The following is an 18,383-nucleotide window of genomic DNA, read 5'->3' as shown; positions in this document are numbered from 1 at the left end:
ACTTTGCATTAATACAAACACTGTTAGTTTAAAAATGCTTCTAAAAATATCTTTTAATCCTTTTTTGGTGATAGCGATCTAGAACACTATAAATCCTCCTTTTTTGGGACACGGCAAACAAAGGAAAGATGTAATATGTTGACGCATGGCCTAACCCTCTTCTACTAATTAAAAATCCGTGACCCCAGGCCTAAATCAGTGCGCTCCTGAATTGATTCTGGCCGGAGCCGGTAATGTTTTCTCGGCCACCGGAAATTTTATCATGCTCTACCCAAATAATGGACAAGGACGTGGGGAATTGGGTGACCTTTATGGAAGTGGATACAGAAAAAAGACTTAATTAGAAGATTCTCTTTATACATTTATTTTATTTCATAATATACCTAAGATTCAATTCATCTTATTTATGTATATTTATTATTATTTATTATATATTTATTTATATGAAAATATTCTACAAATAACAAAGATCGTTACAAAGATGACACTTGCCTGTCTCTACCTGCTTCGAATATATGGTATGATTTTTCTATCGAAAGTTCTTCAAGTATTTTTCCATTGTTTTCGGCACTCAACCCAACCTATATATGAAACAAATTCGACATAAGGGTCATGTTTGCATAAACTTCCCGCGACAGGATGATACACGTTCAATCTTAGCCATTATTTACGTTCACCCTTAATGCCTTTTAACGTCCTACGCAAACTGGTAGGCCTATTCCCCATACAAATAGACCGAAAATGGTTCAAACGGTGTCGTTTAAGGAAAGAAAACGAAAGCGTGAAATTTACACGTTTAAGTTGGTAAGATTTGTCCCACAAATCCAAATTGAAAGGGTTTCGCCTTTTGAGGTGAGGATAATAATATTATTAGGCGTGCAAGTGATGGGTTCGCACATATATTACGTACATATGTTTGTATGACATAGTGTATGTATTAGTTTGTTTAGTAAAACTACTTAATGTGAAAATAATATATATTTGTGACAATCGGTTGTCACAAATATATATTATTTTCACATTTGTGGTTGTTTTTATCAACTGGTGGTATTATTCTGTTTCCTATAATATTTAGTTTAGACAAGACAAGTCATTATACACAGGTTTCTAATTGGCGTGGGTTCGAGTCCTGCTACGTTCAAATTTATACTGAAATTATTGTGGTTCACTTAGTTTGGAATAAAATTTTCAAACAAATTAAATATCATGACATGTTTTAAATAGAGTATCGAATTGCAAATAACATGAATTTAACTCTAACATTTTTAAACATTTTAAATGAATAAGATTATAACTTGAGTCCACAAATTTTATTATTCATAAATAAGTATTTTAATATTCTTCTTCTAACTATATTTTCCATTAAAACAATCTTCAATTTCCATCTACCGATTACAAAGTAAAACACCAATTTATTTCAAGGACTGTAAACAATATAAAACTATCGGGAGAACTGTTAGCGAAGGAAGTGTTCTGGAAAGACAACGTCGACTAACAAGATGATGTACAGGAGTATAATAAATTCTTCAACTATTTGGAATTGCTTCGACGCCTTAACTTCGAAGATATGAAAAAGTTTCAATCTAAATGTTATGATTCCAGCAAATAGCGAAATATATTTCTTATTCATGGAGCAGTGTTCGGAACTAGGAAACTTTTAATAGACTTGTTATAATTGGTGTCAATATAATACATATAAGTATGTGTATATTGTATATTAACGAGGCCGTCCTGGCGCAGAAGCACAAGCGTATAACTGAACACGCGACGTTTCTGAGTTCGATTCCCACTCGTAGAAATGAATTATTCTTTATGAATCTTTCCATTTATTAGCTCTGGTAACAAGACAAAAGTGCGACGTTAAGTTCCGCCACTCAACATGCAATACGTAGAAAAATAACCGATGTAACCTGCCATCACTTGACTTCAGAGTTACCTCGGGCAATTCAAATGTGTCGTTTGCTTCATATACCAGTCTTAGCTATTTCCATTTGACCACGAAGGAAGAAGAAGACAAAGGAAGCAGCAGATAAAAGATATTAATATATACAGCAAGTTATATTGGACGGCTTCGTAGTGTAATCCTGACTAGCAATAGTAGGTTCGATCTCCATTCAATTCGCTCTAATAAATCACAGTCCAGTGCTGGTTGCAAGGAAAGTATACTACAAGAAAAAAAGTTCATTTTTAAAAGGCTTTTCGTATAAGAAAAATATACTTAACATATTAAACGTTGTAAATTACGTTGTGTTGAATATTTATGATCGAACATTTATTCAGGGATTTTAACACAATAGCAATTCTCGATTCGAGAAAGTGGTCGATTTATTTCTTTTTCATTTAATTATATCAATTTACAGTAATAAAAACATAATGATATAAATATACTAACTAAAGTAATGAGAATAACATTATTCTAAAAAAAAGCCTCAAATTAATATTAGTATTCACAAAGTGTAGCGTAGTGCGCGAATGTAAACGCGACGAGTGTGGGTTTGATTTACACTCGGTGAAATAAAATAACAGTATATTCATTTCCTAGCTCTGAAAATAAGACAAAAGAAGGCGTTGACTTCTTCTACTCAACACGCAAGGCCTCGATAAATCTGCGGAAAGTGGGGAACGAAGGTGTCGTAATGGGTACGGAGTATCTAGATAGTGTCTAGACACTAAGATCCCAGTTTCCCTTTGCCAGCATGCTTTGTGTATTAATTTGCTTATAATTTCAATGTATTTAACAAAAGCTAACATCAAACTTCTCAGACCAATGTTGACAAAGCCAAAAAGCGTCATCAGTGTTAACAGCATTAGAGGATATCCACGCATGGTGGAAGACACACTAATTTGGAGCACTGCTTATTAAATTAGAACCCTCATCGCAAGTGACCCGCCAAATACGAATCGACAGTTACACACCGCTACTCTAATAAAATTTAGTTAACGCGAACTACTAGTCTGTAACTTTTAACCGAGTTAAGTGGAGAGATGGTTGGTGGTTTCGTTAGTGTTTTGGTTATAGTCAGCTATAATCTTTTTTTTTTGTTTTTATTGATTTTTTTGAAAAAAATGCTGAAACAATTGTGATAAAATCCTCCTCCTTCGGTTATTTGGTAGAATTTTTACATTTTTATTATTTTGTATAGCTATTTAAATGATGTCTAATGATCATTTTTAGAATTTCGCACCTTAAAAGGCATTTTGTTGTCCGTCTCTTAAGACTATTTATCTCGGAGGAGGTATCAGGCTCAAATTAGTATGGCAAGCTCGGTTAGCGAGTCCATTTCTCACTTAATCGGTTCTGTAGACTAGAGAAGCTATACATAACCCTAAAAACACACTTCAAAATATAACATAAATATTATAATGACAGAGCACTTAACAAAATAATCTTTTAAGTTTAAAGTATTAATAAAAATTAAACCCAAATATCTGTTAAACAACAAACCCATTAAAATACTCAATCAAAATTTGAAGACAATGAAGACATAAAGTTGACAATGGCTGCAATATTCGAACGTCGTCGTTCCCAATGAGCTAGGTACGCGACATCCTTTCTCAGTTCTGACTTAATCTCCAAGATTATCCCGGGGCGGTCGTCTTTATTACTTGTAATAAGGCATTAAAATAGATCCCAGCTACGAAATGACTAGAACATTCATCAAGATGCTCTCGGCTTGCTATTCTTTTGAAATGAACGATATAATTAACGGTGGTCTTGTTAAATTTTTGCTAATTATTGTGAAGGGTTTTTGTGGGTTGATTTTGGATTTGATTATAAATTTAGTTTGGCATTTCGTATGTAGGTAGGGAGTATGGTTAGTTCCATAACTCCATAGTGTAGGAAGTTATTAAGAGAGAATTCATTTCTGAAAATTCTTGTCAGGACAGAAAAAGTGGGAGATTCCATTTTTTCAAGTCTACATAAACAACATTCATTTATAATATGTAAAATGAGTGTTCATTTTTGGTGATACGTCAATAATTACTGATTTTCTTTCAATTAATTAAATCACTTAACGAAAATATTTAACAAATATTATATAGGAATTTTACAAGCTTCATTTTTCTCTGCATAGCAAAATAGTCACACGGAATCCAGTTTAACAATCCATTCCCTACTTTCCATCTAAGTATCAAGATATTTTATGGCGGAACTAAACGCTGCATTTTGTCTTGTTACTAGAACGAGCGAGCTTATTACTAAATTAATTAATTTCGCAATATAATTCGCACTCAAGGACGAGTATGAATTAAACCCTCAACCGACACATTAATATCCAGACACTGAGCCCCTACATCACAACGGCATCACCTCGTATTTCATACAAATCCATAATGAAACAGCCTCAGCAAAACTAAGAACCAGTATATGTAGAATTTCGCCGTCCTTACGGCCACTTGGCCTAAAAAGTAAAAACAAGTTCTTGATGTAGGTCAAGGATCGAAAGAGGGAGACGGCACGCAGTCATCTGATTCCCTTTCAACCTCCCATGGTAGTAATTATACAGCACTCCAGCAGGCAGGAGCCTATACAAGTTATACTTGAGTTACGTGGAAAATTTAATTTGGTACGGTGTATTTTGTTTTGAATATATCTTTTGAGATTGCCCTACGCAATTTAGTCCAATTTGGCTGGTAAATGCTCTTGATTTGGCCTGTGATTATTTATATGAGTGAAAATTGAGGATGAAGCAGTCCTAGCGTCGCAGCAGTAGCTGTAAGCGTGACGATTGTGGGTTTGATTCCAACTTAGAAGAGTGATTTATTATTATTTTCTCCACAATCCCGAATTTGAATTTCGCCGCATGGCAATATCTCGAATATTAGATTTTTCTAGATTTTGCAGGTTAGACATTCTGCTATGCACCCTGCAGAAGATGTGTCAAGACACTCAGTTTTTTGTTTTTTAGACCCGCGGCTCTTGCAAGCCCTACAAGAGTGCTAGCCTCTAATAAGCGACACGTTTTTATCAAGCTTCGTCGAAATTATTATAAGAACATATAGCGGTATGCCTCGAAAATTCAGTGGCAAGTGGGGAACGGAGTGTCATAATACTAGGTTAATCCCTCTGAAGCTAGAAAAACGTAAGATTTAGTGATCGAAGCGTCTGAATAGTTTAAACAATTTTTTACTCGATATTGTATATTACAATATTGAAAGATATTAAAAGGTTTATTCTGCTAGGTATGAGTTTTTAACATACCTACCAAAACATACCTTTTCAAAATGTATGACATTGAAAACATTACAAGCAAATTAAGTTCACAACTAAATTTCAGTAATAAGTACCTACTTTGAATACCTCGTCACAAAATGTGGAGGGCCGTTTAAAGTTATAAATGTGAACTCTTAAGCGTCTACTTTTGTTTGACGTTTTATTAGACTTTCCTTAATTGAGAATACAATTTCGACAATAAACGAACGCTTATCTAAAAAATTTAAGCATTTTTTTAATATTGAATATGCTTTTTGAGCTAGTCATGGCCCAGTGGGACCGCCTGACTGTAAACACTACGATTGTGAGTTCGATCCCACTTGGGCAAAACAAGCGTAGAGTGCCGTCACTCAACATGCAATATCTAGAGCTTGGGTGGAAAATGAAGAAAGAAGTTGGCACCAGCTTTCCCTTCGAAATAGGAAAGTGTTTCACTGTTTACCATTAGTTGTCGTCAGATTATTTTTATACAAAAAGACAGCAGCTTCACGCTTTTTCTCTCACAGCGAGCTAAGCAGAGAGAATCTAGTGGCATGATCCGTTACCCACACACCGACTAAATCGAGACATTGCCTGTTGAGTGGCGAAACTGAACGCAGCACTTTGTCTTGTTAACTAAAAAAACCCTGTGCCATAACAGTCGATTAATTTAATAAGAAGATGACGTAATAAGAAATGTATGTAATATTAATTTTCCTTTGCAGACCGGCAAACACTTTCACCGCACGTCACTGCTCATCAAAGCCTTCAACCACAAGTTCCGTCTTGATCTCGAGCTTAACACGTAAGTAACTGAAGCAATACTTATTATTAATAGTTATAATTTCCAAAAATATATTTATTACTGGATCTAAGTTATAAGCTACTGTTAGTTTAATTTAATATCTTCTTATGGACACTTGGACATATGGACACTAGTCGTCACCCGCAATAAAAAAACCTTTTACACATGTTCCCTTCGGCGTTTCAAGAAATCCTCTGCTAGTGCTCCCCTATACTCCCAAAATTACTATTATGTCAAATTTGTACTTTCTAAATCTAACAGTTTCGTCTGTGCATTCTCTGTCAATCAGAAAGTAATGGAAAAATTTTATATAATAATAGAGTTTTATCTATATATATAAAATCGAAAGATCACTCACTCATCACGAAATCTCAGAAACTATAAGTGCTAGGAATCTCAAATTTTCCATAGGAGTTACTTATAGGACGTAGGTGCTCGCTAAGACGGAAATTTGCAACATTTGACTTCTAAGGGGTTGTTTTTGGGGTCGAAAGTTTGTATGAAACTTCGTTACTACAAATGCTAGGAGTCTCAAATTTTGCATAGACGTCACTAGGACGTAGTCATGGAGGCAGAAATTAATAATAACATAGTTGACGCGGGTGAAACCGCGAGCGGGCTGCTAGTATGCGTATATATTGATAATTTACAAAAATTTAATAGTAACACAAAAAAGAACAAAATCCACAAAAAATCAACAATTATTGTTGTTAAACAAAACAGATTGACGTTTTAATGAAAGATTAATAGTCATTTATAAGATTATTATAAGATATATTGTAAATTGGTGTTTGTTTTGTTTTAGGTGAAGGCTCTCAGGATCTCTTTTTTTACATGTATTCTATAATTGTGTATATTTATCTTTTTTATTACCGGTCAATTTCCTTCGTGTGTTTTCCATACAACGCGACATTGGCGAAATGAATTGTGCTCAACTGGCACGCTCGAAACGCCATATATCGAGAAATCAATCAATCAAGATTTTTTACTGGCATGGGGGGCGGAGTGTCTTAACATTTTGTTCCCATTGCCTTACCATATATGGCATGAAGTTTTATATCCAATTCTAACATTCAACTAAAATATAGTAAAAATCATAAATTTAAAGATAACACTTACTATTCAGACGCTCTCAGCTTATCACACACACCCCACCCATATATGTACTTATATCCAAACAAATGATCTAAGAAGTACTCGGAGCAAGATTCACATTTCACTCGGTTTTACATAATCCCGCTCCATTTCACAAGTCAATATATTTCCCCTCTACTCCTGAACTATCTAATAATATTTTGTGGGGGAAGAGCTTCGTGTAAAATGTATGTATGTATGTGTGTTACGATTACCTTGATATTTATCAGTAAAAACAGGCGTAAACTGCGAGACGATCGTGGCGGAGGGGTACAGCGATGATTCTGGGTTCGGTTCTCGGGGCAGTGAATTATTTTAATATTCTCTCTGAGTTAAGAAGACATAACGCAGCGTCCAGTACCGCCATGTCTAGATTTTTTCAACCTACCCTACTATATATAAGATACAGCGTGAAGGTAATAGCACTTATTAAAACATATTATTTAACATGTTCTCAATAACTTACAGCGATAAAATTTAACCTACTCATATCATTGCGTAGTGAAGGGCCAATTCGAGAAGGAAATTTGGAGAACACGGTAAATAAACCGAAATTGTCGCCTCAGGGACCATATGATATATATTCTGACATTTTTAAGCTTCAGGTAATCAAAGTGGGTTATTTAATAGCGTCTCTCTTGAGGGTTAAGAACAGTAATTTTTGTGCCAAATGTCTTAGTTCCTTGTGTCGGCCATTATTAATAATATTTTTTTAGCTTCATGCTTTATCACGCATAGCATGATAGAAAGAGGAAACCTGGGAGTGCCCAAATGGGCACTCTGTGCCCATTTGGGCACTTTTAGCCCAACTCTGTTTACTATGTTATAATGTAATACTAATTGTAATTTTAAACTTACATTACAATTTATGTTACATAAGCGTTACAACACCATCTATTTATAAAACGCCATAAATCTTAATTCACTCGGGTTGAACATAGTGCGGTCACTTTGAGTTCCGCAATTCAACCCGTAACTCGTAATCTATTGAAAAAAAAGGATTCATAATAAATATTTTTTTAACTTTACGCTATATCCAGCACAAAGTAGGCTAGTAAGGGAACCTGGGAACTTAGTGTTAAGACTTATTTTCCGTTTCCATTAATTCTTCCAATTCCCACTTTGAGCCGAATTATAATAAATATAATCCTATTAAAATAAAATCTTAAATAATGATGCCAATTGCTTTCCCCCATACAACAATGGGTCTTACACAAGATTTCTTACTTACATTCATACTTGGTGAACGTTTCCAAAATTAATTCATTACAGCCATTGTGTGAAACAATGTATACTTGAAGTGATTTTCCAATTCAAAAGCTCGAATAAGGCTTTGGATCCCACGAATTTTCTATTAATTGAGTATTACGTATGTTATCGCTTATAGGTAATGGGTTCATATCTATATATCTATGCGTTAATCCACTTAATAAAAAATAATTATATTTGTTGAAGTGCATATAGAAGGGTACTATTTACAGGATACTAAAATACAACATCCTATTTATAACTTTTTATTTGTCCTTCTGTTTGTTCGGGCTTATCTCCGGAAAGCTTAAAAGAAATTTTATAGAACTTTCACTGGAAGAAAAAAAATTTCCACGGGATTAGGATTTACATAGAGATTTTTTTAAAGCGAGGTCCTTCTAGGGACTTTCCGTATTACCATAGCAAGTGACCATAGCAGAGAAATTAAAATAATCCATTCCCCGAGCAAGAATCGAACTCTCAATCGTCACGGTCACAGTCAGATGTACTGCCGCTACACTATGAAAACCTAAAATAACCTCAAAAGATAAAACCTAAACTAACCAATAAAACAAACGACTTCATTAAAATCTCCCCAAAAAAGGCGTCACAGAGTAAACATTGTCCTCTTTGTGCGCCAATCAAGTACCAGTAAACCCGTAAAAACTGAATTTCAGTGTACAAAATAGTTTTTTGTTGGTCCCACCGTCTTTTACTGCCATTGTAAATTCGCTTTTCGTAGTACACGCGTTATACATGCCGATGACAGTGTGATGTTTTCAAAGGGAACCTAATCTAAAAAGGATGGAACGTTGCAGCTTATCTTAGACACCGATTTGGAGTTTTTCCCTGAAATGTTACCAATTTGTTCTTAAAGGAGGAAATCAGGCGAGTAAGAGTCTTGTGGTCCAAGATTTTTTTTTGTATTTTTCTATATTTTTTTCCCTTGTAACATAGACAAAAGGAACCTAGTAAGTTTATTTTTACTTTCTCACTCTTGTAGATAAAACTTAGCTTTGTCAGTAAAAAATTGTATGATATTTTTATTATGAAATTTTACATGATATATATATATAAAAATTGCTTTTTAAAATCACAAATATATATCTTTTAATTACATCCCAATATTAACTTTAACAATGAACAACTCATTGCCAGGAAAATTGGTACATTCGGCATATCGGCAATGAAAACGGGGACAATCATAAAAATACATGTGTTGTAAGTAATGATTTTACAAATATTCATTCTTTTAAATATTACCAATGAAATTTTATTTCCGATGATATCATGACGCCAATTGGACAGGAATTTGTATATTTTTTGAAATATTATGCTCTTGGGGCACAGTGGATTAGTGTCTGTTTTGAGACGGTCAGGTTGTGAGTTAGATCCCGATTCCGAAGACAACGAATTCCATTTTTAAATTTGCATTTTCCTGCTCTAGTTCCTGCGTTCAGTCACTCATGAATGAATGAATTCCGGAGGTAGCAGAATGTCATGAAGAACTTGACTCCAGTAATTATACAAATAAATAGGCAGAATAAATTAACTCTATATTAAAATAAAAAAATGTCTGTGACATATAAACGAACAGACAGACAGACCGACAAGACAAATTGTATGAGTTCCATTTATTACTACTCTGATTTGAAATTTGGTTACACAATAATAAAAAAAAAGTCTAGACAAAAACAAAACAAATCAAACAAGACACATCCTAAACAATTAAAAAATCCAAACAAAAAATGACAAAAAAAAGGGCACGACTCCAGTAATTATGCAAATACGAAGCGATAAAAAGTCAGAATCGCGTGTCGCGATCCAAACGTCTGATTTTATCGCGCGAGTGGAAAATTAAATTAATGGCCACATTTCCATTTAAACGGTAGTTAGTGGTTTAATGCCGTAAAGTTCATTTTATTCAATCGGGCGGCGCTCGAACACGGCATTCATTTTTTATTGGTGTACCCTCGCTAATTTGTTTCGAGGATTGTTTCGTGGGTCTTTTGTCAAACTTGAAAGTGTAAAGTAGTGACACATTTCTCCGCTCTCCTTCGATTGGTTGGAGTGAAAGAGCTAGGAAATTATCAAGTAACTATCTATATTATGTATGTAAACATAAATTAAAATATACATATTCATTTCTATGTTGTAGTAATACTATCACTTAACACTCAATTGCTTAGAAGATGGGTGAAAATGGTGAACGAAATGTCTTGTCACTAAATTCTTATTGTCCATTCCGATATCAAACAATTTTTCTTGCTTGCGTAAAAGCTGTGAAAAAAGCTAACAAGATAATAAGGCTAAATACTACAATAGTCCCAATTATCTTCCCATACACACCACTGTGATAAAAATAAAAAAAAATCCTACACTCAATCCACATTCATAATGACTTATTAAAAGTTTCCACTCTCTACAATCGACCTACAAAAGAGGAAGTACTGCCCTGTCCATATATGCTATACGTATTTGTATCGTTCATTCCTATGAAGTTGGACCCTCGTGTTTTAATAACTGCTTGTAATGGGCTGAGAGTATGGTCTCTATTTACTTTTAGAATTTGGGCCGAAATGTTAATAGAGTCCTTTTGTTTAAGCGAGTAATGGTATGATGTTATTCTGTTGTGTGATATAATATATGTATGTGTGTCCATAGGATATATTTCCTTTTTTTTGGTAGAGGATTGCTTATTATTTGTGTATTATATAGTAATTTAAAAGTAATAATAAATATCTCTGATTTTTCATACATAGATAAAAAATCAAATCAATTCAGCTTTACGTTTTATCCCGCACACAGCAGGATAGACAGAGGGAACCTAGTGTTAAGAGAGTCCGTTACCTACTTTCCGCCGAATTCTGGAGGCATTGCGTGAGTGGTAGAACCCAACGTCGCTCTTTGCCTAGACATCAGAGCGAAGAATTAAAAATATAAATGTAAATAAATATTTCATTTCCTCGAGAGGGAATCGAACCCACAACCGTCGCGTTACAGTCACACCCTTGTGCCGCTGCGCCACTGCGGTCGACACGTACATAATATTATGTATTTTCATATGAAAAATCTGTGAAAAACATAATTGAGTGACTAGTGCAACTATAAATCTCAATGAAAGTAATGTTGCAGCTCCCGAGTAAGATATTGTACATCGTTGTTGCTCCGAGATTTATGCCAGCATCCCGCTTTATCTTAGAAACACCTGCTTAGTACCAAACGCAATCATTCTTAAGGAATCAGGTGTGGAAAGCATAGTTCCTTTTTCTTTGATTTTTTAAAAGTTTTACACTGTGCACCACATATAGCAGGGTAGGCAGAGGGAAAATAACGTTGTAATACTCTGTTCAACAAGCCACCTCATTTTTGAGAACGAAATGCCGCGCTTTAAGTACCAGAGCAGGCAAATTAAAATAATTAAAATATAGTAATTCACCCAAATGGGAAATGAACCCACACTGCGCTACGATGGCCCCATAAAACTTATATAGGAATCCCCTTAATCCGATTTCGATTTCATAATTGTTGATTTTTAATGTTATTTGAAAATGTTTAAAATGGCCTTTATGAATCTATCTATACTAATATTGCTAAATAATCTGTTTGGTTTAATGTTCTAATCTCAGAAACTGTAAGTAAAACGAATTAATAAAATATTAGTGTATTGAACAGTATTACATTATTCGATAAATTGCGTCGAGTTAGTTAATACACAACTTCTTGCTATTTCCATTTGGACCACGCGGGCGAAGCCGCAACTAAAATCTAGTAAAAACTATTCTCATTTTAATGATCTCACGAAATCTAAAGACCTAAATTTTATCTTAAAGTAAAACTGGTATAAAGTTTTTAATCTCTGACAGGTCGGCACACGTGCTCGGAATGCTGGCTGCGCTATGTATCGGACACACTGAACGTGATTTGGAAAATTGTTACACAGTTCTTTTCACAATAGCTTTAGGAATTTAAAACTAAATATTGCTGAAGTTTTTTTTTATTACTTTCAACATGTTTGGATTTTTATGGTTTATAATATGTGGATATTTTTTTTTATGTCGATCATTTTCGTATAAAAAAATTCAGTCCAATTGATAACCTCCTTTTCTTACAGAACTCGATAAAAAAAGTCATTACACATGCAATGTCTCGAAAATAGAGCGGGAAGTTGAAGATGTAGTGTCTGGACACTAGATTCAAAGTTAAGCTGAAAAACAAAAGCATGAAATTAATAATTACTTGGATATTTGTTATATTCGTGAGAATCAAAGATTTTATGATTTCACCCCCGTTTCGAAATTTCAAGTAAAAGTGCATTGTATATTTTTTTCAAAAAACATAATCCTATGATATATGAAATTGTTGGATAAAGAATTTTACTCCCTAAGTTCTGGTATATATATGTGTATCTTTTCATTTTCACCCTCGTTTACTACAAAATGCCGTGAAAACCTATAAAACGTTTTGTTGTTAGAAAGCGCTTGCGACACCAATACAAGGATAAAAGGGATACACGTTAAAACAGTTGATAAATTACTTAGACTTCAAAAAAAATTATGAACTTAAAAAAAATGTGTTAAATAATGCTAGTGCTAATGATGCCAGTCGTGGCCCAGGGGCACAAGTATGTGACTGTAAACGCGATAGGTTGTTTGTTCGATACCCATTCGAGGAAATAAAATATTTAATGTTTTCATATCTTGGGGTCCTCGGGGGGCTCGGGTGTCCAAGTAAAGCGCGGCGTTGAGTTTCACCGCTCAACACGCATCCAGAATTGAAACAAAGTGTCTTAACACTATGTACCCTGCTGTGTGCAGGATACACCGTGAAACTAAAAAAAATGCTACTTTTAACGTAACATAAGTTCTAGACATTCTAATTATCGCAACTAATGAACTTAAGCTGTTCGAGTGCAGAAAGCCATCCAAGGTGAAATCCGCAATTACGCGCGACAACATAAGATTCGAACTAATAAAGAGGACTTTCCGTGATTGACGAGAGGTTTACTTGGAACCCAGCATTTGTATTAATTGTAGATCACGATAGATTATATAGGTGTGACAAATTACGGTTGGTACCCACAGTGAAGGTAACCATTGGTAATAAAATGGGAGTTTTGGTAATAATGGAATTATTGGGAATTATACTGTTTCATATGTTTCCGCTTTGTGAACAAAGAGATATGATTGTGGATAAGATTTGTACTTAATTGGAACTTTGAACAACCGTCGTCGAGCTTAAAATGTTGTTTTGAAATATCTATTGAAACAGAATTATAAAATGCATGTTTTACTGTCATCAAGCGTTTTCGTTATTATGGCTGAAATAAATTTTAAAAACCGGTAAAGATTTAATTCTTTTCTTAATTTATTTTTTTCTTCAAAAGATTTGAGTTGGATTTTTCCAATATTATTAAATATAACTATTTACTGAAAATTTAATGTCATTTGAAATAGTTTTTCTATTTTATGGAAATGGTTACAACCCATTGTGGCATGACGTGGCCATTGCGTGGCTAGCGTATCCAATGGAGTGAATCATCAGTATCTGCCCATAAACGTGAGTCTACAATAAGGAGAAATTATTATTTTATTATTTTCCACCCCAGAAAAAATGGCGCGACGTTGACTTCCATGTCTAAGTGCCTAGCTTGAGAAAAAAAGCGGAATATTGAATTTCTTAACACTGAATTATAACTACCTACACTGTTATATACGGGATAAAGCGGGATGAAGCTTTAAAAAAAAAGAAAGTGCAATCAAATACTATCTTTTAAGAATAATAAAGGAATACGAATATAATAGAATATTTTGGGTGAAACATGTCATACATTTTGTATATCAAGGTGCATTAAGGTATTTTTGTTCACGCTTCGTTTACATTCTTAAAAGGTGCGCCGTAAAAAGACTGCCAGCGTATTCGTAAAGCGTTCCAACGAAAATAGTTTAAAGCGGAATAGTTTATATGCAAACTGTATATTATTTGACAATATTATTTGTGTATTTTTTTTATATACGAGTATGTATATGTCTTTTTTTACTGGCAATTGATATATCTTTTAATATTTTTTAAATGTCTTAAAGTTTCTTAATAGTGGACTTATTTTCTTTGGGACGGTTTTCAAGAAGCGCCAGTATAAATTCCGCTACGATTAAAGTTTTACAGGTATTGTGAAAAACTATTTTTTTTTTTATAATTATTTTTTTTATAATTAATGATAAATTTTATATATATCAATCTGTTCGTTTCGGTATCATCATCATCATCGTCACCTCCCATTATTTTCTAAGAAAGCAGCAAAAGAAAATGTTACCTCTCTCTACAGGAGTCCGAGCTCACACCATCAAATGTCCAAACAAAATCAAGCATATATGCGTACAATTACATAGCAAGTACGACACTAGAGTACGTGTCCTAATTAGTAGGTATGTTTTGTTGATCAATTAGCTTCCCGGTCTACAGTGTTTGCAGATCAGCGCAATGGCTCCAAAATTCAACCGTTTTATTCATGCGTGTATTTTACGAATATATTGCTTATATATACGTTATATTTTTGTTATTGAAAGACTAACTTTCAACCCGCAGCTTTGCTCGCGTGATTGTATGAGTATGAAGCGCCGAATCAACGCAGATATGACACTTGTGGCACACCAGTCATGTCTAATGACATGCAATCTGATGCAGGTATTTCCCAACTTGAATGTCAGGATCCCCATTTAGTCCAGGGAGTAATTCTATCGTGGTCTCGTCTGTCGCCAATTGCCCCAGGTACCTCCTCCTTCTCCGAATCAAGGATTTGTCCGCTCTCCTCCTGAACCTAAGATGGACGCCTAGTGACAGCCACTTCTACTTATAGGTCGCAAGTGGGATTGTAATGGAGTTTCCGCCGCCTAAGACACCTTTACTTTTTATCTGTCTATTTATAGCCGTCGACGGCGGACCCATCTAATTTTAATTCATTTAATATTGGATTGATATTTAATTAGTAGCTTTTTCAGATGACCTAGATGGACTAGAAGTTTTGTAACGATAATGTCAATTTTCATTTTCTGAATATCTGTTTTTTATGTATTTATCGTGTTTCCTAAAGCACTGCTTACACGGTGATGTAACACAACTCAAGAAAAAAAATGTCAAAAAAAATTATGGTATTGTAGAGACAAAATTATGGTTAAGCTCAGAGCAGTGTCTGAAATATGCAATTCATCTACAGTGTTATTTTCGATACATTGGATGTTGTGTGGCAGAACTCAACGTCACGTTTTCTCTTATTACCAGAGTAAGGAAATGAAAAAATCGATGGCCTCTAAATGTCAACGTATATATCCATATGAGATATTTTAATAAAAAAATATGAGATTTTACTTTTCATGTCAGTCTTTCTTTATAATTTAATGAAAAAAGAAACGAGGAAAAGTCTTGTTTTAAATTTACGTGTTGGTGATTCATGGTGCAAATTGGATCAACATGTCAGAGGCGATTGCGAATAGATTTACATAATACTGTTCCCTCCTGAGACTTTCAATGTGCTAAAAACGAATGCCGGGCAGGTAATGAAATTCTTTTGGTACGTAGAAGCATATGTTTCACTCGTGAGATTCATACTTACTCGTATACAGGGTGTTCAGTAATTAATGGGTAACCTTGAAATGTCTTGTAGTAGAACTTATGTCTAAGGTAAATATCATTTTTTAGCTTCACCCATTTTGAGGCAGAGAGATTTCCGCCTAATTTTAGTGACATTGGCGTTTGAGTAGCAGAATTTAATGCCACACTTTCTCTACCAGAACGCTCTGGTATAAATAAACAAAAATTGTTCTTTCGAATGAGGATCGGATCTACGCAAAAACCCATCATTGCATTTACAATCAATTCATAACTTTAAAAATATATTATATCATAATTGCATGATATAATATGGATGTAATATGAATTATAAACAAAATATATAAGAAAATAAATGTTTAATCTAGTAACAATATCAAATTTAACAAAGAAATCTGCTAGCAAGTACACCGATTACAAAATCCCGTAAAATACACTTTAGGGAATCAAAAACTTAAAGATTTTTTCTAGATAAGAGCTTTTGTGTAACCAGTACAGACCACAGAACGATTCCATTTTATTTCAATGTACCACAATTTGTTTCTTATTTCCGGTCCAAAAATTCAAAATCTTATTTATTTGTACCTTTTATCTATTAAGTATTTGACGTTCGTATTTGCTCATTTCATTTCATTTTGTGGAGTTTTCGCTTGAAATAAATTTATGTGCGAGTATTTTTGTAAATGTAAAGATTAAAGACTGTTTGTATAGAAAGGACGCTTGTTTTTAGAGTTCCATACTTCAAAATAATAAATAAAACCCTTATAGGGTAATTTTGTCGTACCTTTGTTTATCTGTATGTCTGTCAAGATTTTTTAAGATCGCATGAAGGTATCAAGTTGAAATTAAAATCCCCCATTTTCCAAAGCTTTTCCAACATTTTGTACAAAGATCACCATATAAACAATACTTATAAAATACTGCTCCCAAGTAGGTACTTAGAGGTAGGTACATAAGTATCTAATTATAAAATTAAAACTATAAAATTAAATCTAATTATAAAATTAATAATGAAAACTTTTGGTATAAATAAAGGAAACAATCCGAAAAATAGAAAATTATAAGTATGTCACAATAATTGAACAGAAAGAGGAGAACAGAGTGTTTTGTCACTAAGTTCCCTCTGCTAACTCTTACTCTGCTACGGAATACAACGCGAAACTAAATAAAAAACATTATTTCATTATTTTTTTCACAAAAAAGCGACGTGCAAACAAAGTCAGGGATAAAAGCTCGATCGACTATCCGTTATAGAAGATAAAACATCTCTAGCGTAGAACTTTCCAAAGCTATCCATTTTAATCGCCAGTATTATTGATGTCTTATCTCACTAAAACTTTTGAATTCTACTTTATAAATGAGATGTGTTTTTGGTGATGGTGCAAAAACGTTAGTTTGCCAGCCATTAGTGTCAGCACCTAATGTTCTAGTGTAAAATCTATATCTATACTAATATTATACGGCTTAAGTTTGTTTGGTTGAACGCGCTAACCTCAGGAACTACTCATGCGAATTGAAAATTTGTTTATGTTCTAAGTAGGCTATTTGCATTACTTTAGTCGTTTCTATGTAACCTACGTTACATGAAGTTAGACCTTATGGATGAAACTGTTATATTCCTTATGAAGCAGAATGTAGAGGGAATTTATTATTAAGAAGTTCCGTTACCCGCTTTCCACCCAATTTTCGAGACATTGTGTGTTGATCAGCGGAATTCAACGCCGAACGCCGAGTTCTGTCTAGCTAACATTTACAGTATGTTGCTGCTGTTGTTACGGTACGACAATTATTTTAGCTATAATATTTGCTTCCTAAGATAGGTCTTCAAAATATTAAATATAAATAAATTTGCACGCACTATTTCTACTATTACTTGATTTTTTTTTAGGTTCACGCTGTATCCCGTAAATAGCAAAGGGTAAGCAAAGGAAACCTTGGAACGTAGTGTTAAGACATTCAGTTCCCATTAAGACACTTCAGTGGAACTCAACGCCGCACTTTGCCTCGTTACCAGAGCAAGAAAATGAAAATATTAAATATTTCATTTCCTTAATATTTAATTAAATGTATTTAAAGGCGACTTAAACAAAAATAACAACATTTAAAATGCTAAAATACAAACACGAATATAAATTTCAAATCTTAAACACAAGTGTTTGTGCACTTTTATTAAAATACAGGTATTTAGTTAGACGCTACGTCCCACCTTGGAAAATTTCTTTATGCTTGAGAGAACGCTAAAGGGTTCTAACCTCCAGGACTTTGAGGCCAAACAGACTGCAAGTATACGCACTACTGACTTGGAAACGTGCAATTATAAACACTAAAATTACACTAAAAGGTGCAAGTAGAAACACTAAAATTGTACTGACATATGTATATAGTGGCTTTCTACTC

The 18,383-nt window shown here is 33.9% G+C and overlaps 1 protein-coding gene across 14 annotated transcripts in view; it reads left to right on the top strand.

The window, feature by feature from the left end:
* Positions 1-18,383, top strand: part of mmd (disintegrin and metalloproteinase domain-containing protein mind-meld) — a 370,022-nt gene that overhangs the window by 256,563 nt on the left and 95,076 nt on the right. For all 14 annotated transcript variants that reach the window (XM_085204490.1, XM_085204489.1, XM_085204483.1 and 11 more), the window contains one exon: positions 5,920-5,999. In XM_085204490.1, the coding sequence (XP_085060616.1) occupies positions 5,920-5,999 (80 nt within the window). The remainder of the gene's footprint in view (positions 1-5,919; positions 6,000-18,383) is intronic.

The sequence above is a fragment of the Heliconius melpomene genome, chromosome 20 (genome assembly GCF_056956725.1).
Source record: "Heliconius melpomene rosina isolate 202511_hmr_F chromosome 20, ASM5695672v1, whole genome shotgun sequence".
Classification (NCBI taxonomy): domain Eukaryota; kingdom Metazoa; phylum Arthropoda; class Insecta; order Lepidoptera; family Nymphalidae; genus Heliconius; species Heliconius melpomene.
Note: the sequence above shows the minus strand (reverse complement) of the source record. Positions and strands in the feature narration are given on the sequence as shown.